The sequence below is a fragment of the Plectropomus leopardus genome, unplaced genomic scaffold, assembly GCF_008729295.1.
Source record: "Plectropomus leopardus isolate mb unplaced genomic scaffold, YSFRI_Pleo_2.0 unplaced_scaffold29549, whole genome shotgun sequence".
Taxonomy (NCBI): domain Eukaryota; kingdom Metazoa; phylum Chordata; class Actinopteri; order Perciformes; family Serranidae; genus Plectropomus; species Plectropomus leopardus.
Genome location: NW_024632211.1, coordinates 2,410 through 9,136, shown reverse-complemented (window position 1 = coordinate 9,136; position 6,727 = coordinate 2,410). Strand labels below are relative to the sequence as shown.

At 36.3% G+C, this 6,727-nt stretch overlaps 1 protein-coding gene across 1 annotated transcript; it reads right to left on the bottom strand.

Annotated features, from left to right (window-relative positions):
- Nucleotides 1–187: 187 nt before the first annotated feature.
- On the bottom strand, nucleotides 188–6,130 carry anxa14 (annexin A14; the record flags this gene model as incomplete). Its single annotated transcript, XM_042481698.1, has 12 exons — nucleotides 6,099–6,130; nucleotides 5,734–5,773; nucleotides 4,989–5,085; nucleotides 4,743–4,831; nucleotides 2,278–2,391; nucleotides 2,079–2,169; nucleotides 1,908–1,987; nucleotides 1,579–1,617; nucleotides 852–942; nucleotides 641–736; nucleotides 493–548; nucleotides 188–295 (listed from the first exon to the last, which is right to left on the bottom strand). Coding segments are annotated over exons 2-12 (888 nt in total), but the record flags the coding sequence as incomplete, so codon positions are not given.
- Nucleotides 6,131–6,727: the final 597 nt, after the last annotated feature.

Here is a 6,727-nt window from a genome sequence, read left to right as displayed (position 1 = left end):
TCAAGCCAATTTGCTCAGGTTTCAAAGGGTTAAAAGAATAAGAATACATAAAAAAAAAAAAACATCTTTTGATTTAAATATATTAATTTGGGAAAACATTCCACAAATGCTTACAAAAGTTTTAAAAGGTGTTGTACTTAGCGCAGTCTTGTGTGTGTGTGTGTGTGTGTGTGTGTGTGAGACCCACCTGTAGAGCCGTGTAGAGAGAAGTGCCTGTTAATTTGAGGTAGGCAGCTCGGATACACAGCAGATCTTCCTCAGAGTGAGACACCAAGATCCCCTGCATTATTGATGTCTGGAAGAGTGAAATGTTTTGTGTGTGAACTGTTATGAATTTAACAATCTCTCTTCAATATTTTCTGCACGTTTCACCAGAATAGTGATTCATTGAGTCTTTATTCTGACAAATACAATGATAAATTACTTAATCCGTCAATCAGTCACAGCATAGTTTGTGTAAAGACACAATTCATAATTACAGCATCTCATTACCTTTGTGTCAACTATTCTTTTGGCGAGGTAGGTGTAGGGGTCTTCAATGCACTGCACTGTCAGGACACAGATATCAAGAAATATTAGTGACTGATCAAAATGGACAGTCCACACTTATCACTCGCGCAGTATCTCAAACAATGTCTACCTAAAGCTCTCAAACCCAGTCGAGTATCTCCTGAAAACCTTTTCTCCAGAGCCTGATCCACCATCTGTCCGCTCTCAAGCTCCAGTTCCATCAGCACTGCCAACAACATGCAAGGTCAGAGAAATGAACATATGCATATTTAAAACAGCGAGGACTTTCTAACACACAGAATGTCAGAATATGTCAAAACAAAAACATCTTACAGCCTCACCTTTATTGAGATGGTTTGAATCTCTGGAGGTCAGTATGCTAATCCATGGTCCTGCGTCAGCTTTTTTGCCAAACAGTGATGCAGCGAGAGCCTGGAAGAAGAAAAAATATAAAACAAACAGTAGTTTGCTGCTATATTAATGCTATGAATGTCACATACAGCTCCTTAAACCTGGACATATTGGTTTAATTTCTTCGAAAAAAAAAAAAAACGAGGCAAAGAGCATCTTAACAAGACATGGTCCAACTGAGCAAGAAATTAGTAAAATAAATAAATAAAAATAGTTACCTGAAAAGAAAAATTACCTGAAAATAAGGGGAAAAACGAAAATACAAAAACAAAGTTACACAAGAAAATAACCCCCAAAATTGCTGAAAAATATTCGTAGAATTCAAATATAGAATTATAGTGATTATAAATATAGATTTCTGGACGTTTTCCTTTTTTAAAAAAATATTAGGTTATTCTCTTTTCACCTTTTACAATTTTTTTTTTAATTTGGGAGGACATTTCTTGCCAAGTTGGTTTTTTCCTGTTTTTTCAAAGAAATCAAACCAATTTTCCCAGGTTTCAAAGGGTTAAACAACTTGTGAAAAGTATCTGAATGCAGCACAAGAAACTGATGTCAATCCAGGTTTGTAAGGGTTAAAATAAAATACTGAATGTTGCTCCATATACCCACCTCGACCACAATGTTTGTACATAAAAGTATCATAGAAAATAATACCTCGATGTCTCTTCGAACCGCACTGGCAACAGCTTCTTTCTGTTGTAAGAGAGCAATGACAAAACACATTTATGTGCAATTTTAAGGTCACGACCACACTGAATAAATACATTTACAATATTCCCTCGTGTTTCAGAAGAACATTCACACAAATTCTACTGTGATGTTGCTCCACTGCTTTTTCATATCCGAGGCAGATTTCTTCAGTTGTATGAAAGGACCAATGCCCACGGCTGAAGCTTTAGTTTCTGTCTCTAACAAAATTAAGGCCATCTGCTTTACTTATGAGGTTAAAGTTGATGTTTAAAGAAAATAACTGATCAAATTACATTCAACAAAGCCACAACAAGCTTAGCAAAGTCTCCGCTGGTTTCTCCTCTCAGCTCATTCTCCAGGTCCTTCTTATATACTGCAAAGGGAGACAAACAAACAGTATGAAAAATAATAGGATTAAACGTCCACAACAATCAGCCAAACAAAAGGAAAGTTCTGTGACTTACTTTGTTTGTATAAAGCACTGATTTCTTGAAGCTGCTTTCCAGATCGCGTACACAGGATCTCCATGAGTGTATCCTCATCTGAGCCTAAACCCTGCACATACACCACATATACTGTCAATATATCCTGGAATATGACAGACAGGCAAGGCAAAAACACTCACTTAAGGTCCCAGAAATGTTTATACAAACACCAACTCACCACCATGGCCTGCTGCAGGCGATAAGCCTCATGCTGCAGAGGAGGCATCAGCAGCTGCAGCATCAGATTCTCCAGATCTCCAGACAAAGCTTTCTTCAAACATACTGCCAGGTCCTGCCACAAAGTCAGAACAAACACTCGTGTTTTCACATATCTTAGGCATTGTCTCTGGATTTCTCTGTTGACTTTCAGTGCATCAGAACAGATAAAAAATGTAACTGTAGGTCCTATGCTGGCAGTTTGAAAGGATTAAATACTCTTGATGAAGGTCCAGATGGATGGTTGATCTTCATCTGCATTCTAGATAGGTGGATGTGCATATATTTCCCTTTAATTAGGTAGTTTGAAACACCATATGGTAGCAATACCAAAAAAATGTAAAAATACTCTTTTACAAATAAAGGTCCTGCACTCAAAATCTAACATAAGCAAAAGTAAAAGTAGTACGAATAATAACAGCATCAAAATATAATTTAAGTTAAAGTTTAGGTTTAAGTACTCATGCAGAATGGCCCATTTCAGGACATTTATCTGTAATTGCGATGCAGTACTTGAATAAAAATACCTCCCGCATCACAGGCCCAATGGCCAAAAGTGTCGCTCTGGCCTTTACCTGAAATTAAAATTAAATGTACTGACCAGAAGCAATTCAAAATGACCATTAATAAACACAAAACAACTATAGAGACACAGAATGACCAAAAAAGACACAAAAATACCTCAATAAGACACAAAATTACCTCCAATAGACACAAAATGACCTCAAAGAGTGCCAGACAACTAAAAAAACAACAACACAAAACAACCACAAGTAGACACATAATGACTGCAACAAGACACAAAACCACAAAAAATGTATAACAACTACAAAAAGACGCAAAACCACCACAATTTCTGTGTCTTGCTCCTATGTAGCAGAGGTGGTGGGGCCTTTTTCATATCTGTGCCCAGGGGTCCATTATCTCATAATCCGCCCATGTCCACCAGTGAACTTAAGGCAATAAAATCGGTGCGCCATATAGGCTATATTATGGTACCTGGCAGGTCTCCATGGCAACAGCGTAATTATGACACCTGCTGCCAGTTTAACAGTTTTGCTAACTGCTAATTCTCGCTCGGTAACAAACCGAACTATAGGTTAAAATGACAACAAAAAAAAGGTAAAAAAAGAGAACAAGACTTATTTCATTTTAATCTAATGTTATTTGATGTTTCAGTATTATGAAAATTCTGTTTTTGTTCTTTGTACTTTCCAAAAATACTCTGACAATCAATATTCAACTGCAAAGAAAGTCCTTGCTGTTTTACTGTGTGTCATTGTGAAAGTGTGTGTCTCCAGATGCTATCACCTCCATGTCCTGGAGAAAATGCACCTAATGCAAGAGACAGAAAAGTGTTTATTCTAAAATATTACCGTTAAAACCTTCTGAAAAGAAATAGCAAATGTTTCCTTGAAGTTTATATGTGAAACTATTCTCTACCACACTGTGAGTGACAGCACTTTAGTTTTTACTGCTTATGCCACACCCTCTCAAAACAAAGGTGTGTTCAAAACCCTTAAGACTCTTTAAATAATATTTGAAAAGCAAACACTTGGAGAGTTACAGATGAGCAAGCACACACAATTGCAACATACAGTATTATTAGTGCAGTGCTACATTCTTGTGTATTGCATGACATGGATTATTTTGGGGAATATTTTACACTGAGTGGCTACTGTGGCTTTGGAATTTAAAACTGTATTGGATAAACTCAAATGGTGAAAAAAAGATAAATACCTGTTGAGAATATTATTGGTTGCCTGTGAGAAATCCCTAACCAAGAAATGGCTGTAAAAAGAAATACCCCGTGTTGACAAATGAATTGATGTAATATACAGTATTTATGAAATGGAGAGAATTACCTTTAATTTGAGAACCCAGAAGGATACCTTTATTGAAAACTCAGCAAAATGAAAAGTGTATGTTTTAAGAATCAGATTTGACTTTGTGAACAAGTACCAGAAGCACACTGTAGTGTGAAAAGTTGCAACTCATTGTTTACCTGTGTATGTTTTGATCCAAAACCACTGTCTACATATTGTAATATTTTGTTTGCTTCTCAACTTATTTTTTTTACCCTTATTTTATTTTATACTTTTCATTTACTTAATCCCTTTTTCTTTTCTTGTATTATATATTTTTTTTATTCTATTTTATTTTTTCATCTTTTTATGTAATTTCTTTCTTTATTTTTCATTTTTATATGATTGAAAGGTCTTCATGTTCATTTGGTTGCGTATTTTGTTTTTGTACTTTCACATAAACTAATAAAAAGAGAATTACACGCAACATTTTTTTTAAAAACTGTTATTCTCAAAATAAATATCTTCGTTTCCAATTTTTTTAAAAAGACTTTTTATCTTGTTAATTGTTAAATTTAGTAATAAGTGTTGTCAGATCAGATTGATCAGATTGTTTTCTCACCTTTTGTGTTATTTCTTCAAAGGTATTTGCGATCACTTGTCTCTGAGCGTTGGACCGATTGGTTAGGATTCTCACCAGAGTCACCGCATCTGATCAAGGTACACAAAAACCATGACACAGTATTTAATAATGGGGAGAGGAATGTTAAGAGGCAAAAACTGGATTGTGTTCAGTTTTATCCAACACTACTGGTAAACTGCACCACTCTTGGTTTCCAAACCAGTTTGAATTTACTAGCAGAGGTACCTTTCTTCTCCAGCGCTGCCTGGATCTCCATGGCATCACGGTCAGGATGGAAATTGGAGAAGGGACGCACCGTTCCAAGGGTGCCCCAACACATTTCCTATATAAAAAAAGGAGGAGTCAGAAACAAAATGTAGACAATCAAAACTGCAAAGGCTGAAAGAAGATTAGGCATAAATGCTAATATCCAACACAGATCCTGTTTGTTTAAGAATAGTTAATCCATGAAAATATGATGAGTGAGTGACAGGGAACAAGCAGAAGGTGTGACAAGAGAGTAAGCAAGATGATGATTTACAAGGACACACCATGTAATAAGTGTTGGCAGAAGATGAGAAAAGATTCTAGTAAGTTTTCATAGTGTTTGAATTTAAAGAATGTCAAATATTCTGTCCTCTGTCTGTGACAAGTATGGGTTTCTTTTGAAAAATATAGCTTGAGGAAGTAGTTTGACAGCATGAACTGTTCAACAGTAAACACAGTATGGTCCATCTTTTCAAATCCTGATTAATTTGACTTTCTTCATGTTAAAATCTAACCAGAAACTTTAGTTCACATTGGAGCATTCCAGCATGCCAAGTTCCAAGGGTGCATCACCCACAGAGCGGCTTTTGTAGATAACATAGAAGGTGTGGACACAATCAAAGAACACAAGACAGCAGATTATATTATCTGCAAATGTGGCGTCCAGGTAAACAGTTGTAATGCAATGGCAGAGAGAAGACAGGGCAAGAAAGAGTCCACTTACATAAGATGTGAAGTACTCAGAGTCCATGATTTTGTTTTAACTGTAAGAATGTGTATAACAGATGAATGGTCCAAACATATAATGAAATATACAGTAAATGACATTACAGGCACATGGTAACAGTATGAAAATAAAATAAGATCTAATTTGGTGTGAATAGTCTGCAATATTTAAGAACGCTTATTCTGAAATTGTTCAGTTAGTCACGTAATAAATATTAAGTCATGACTCATACTTATCTAAACAAAATAGTTTAACAACCTAAGTAGAATCTACAAGGGACTAAGATACCTGACATGTCAAAAACAAACACCTGACAAATCATTTTTCTTACAAAATCTTTAAAGAATGCACATTTTTCCTACCTGTAACAGAGCGCTGTGGCAGCTGTAACAAGGTGTGGAGGTAGTGGAGTATTTTTACAACCTCCTCTAATCAGCCCTGTATTTCAGTCCCACCCTTACTGTGCCTCACTGGCTGCAGTTCAACCACCTAGCTGTCGATCACCCAGCTGACCAATCGGTGCTCAGTACCTTCACTGCTTTGTCAACACTATTGGTCTTAAGAAATAACACTGCAGCCCACTTGCAAAATACTGACATTCCTTGTGGAGGAGGAATCCAGACAGTCTGGTCTGTTTACAGGTGGCCTTTGTTGTGAAATGACCATGAGCTGTAAATTTTGTGGCTGATTTGGCCAAAAAATGTGAGGAATTATTGTTGTTTCAGGCTACACAATGTATGCCCTCTGTTAAAAGGCTGTTTGGTTTTGAGTTTTTCAAGTTTTAGCTTTGAACTTTCAAAACTTGACTCCAGGATGGAGCAGATATCTGATAAACAAACCCACCAGGCAACATGCCAGTCATCTTTACGAGTAAGTGAGGGGCAAACTCTGGTTTCAGAGAAAAAAAAAGATTTCCCAAACACTTCCTAACATTGAGCAAATGTTTTTCTGTTATAGTTTTAATATCTCCAATCCTCTGTGCTGCTCCAGT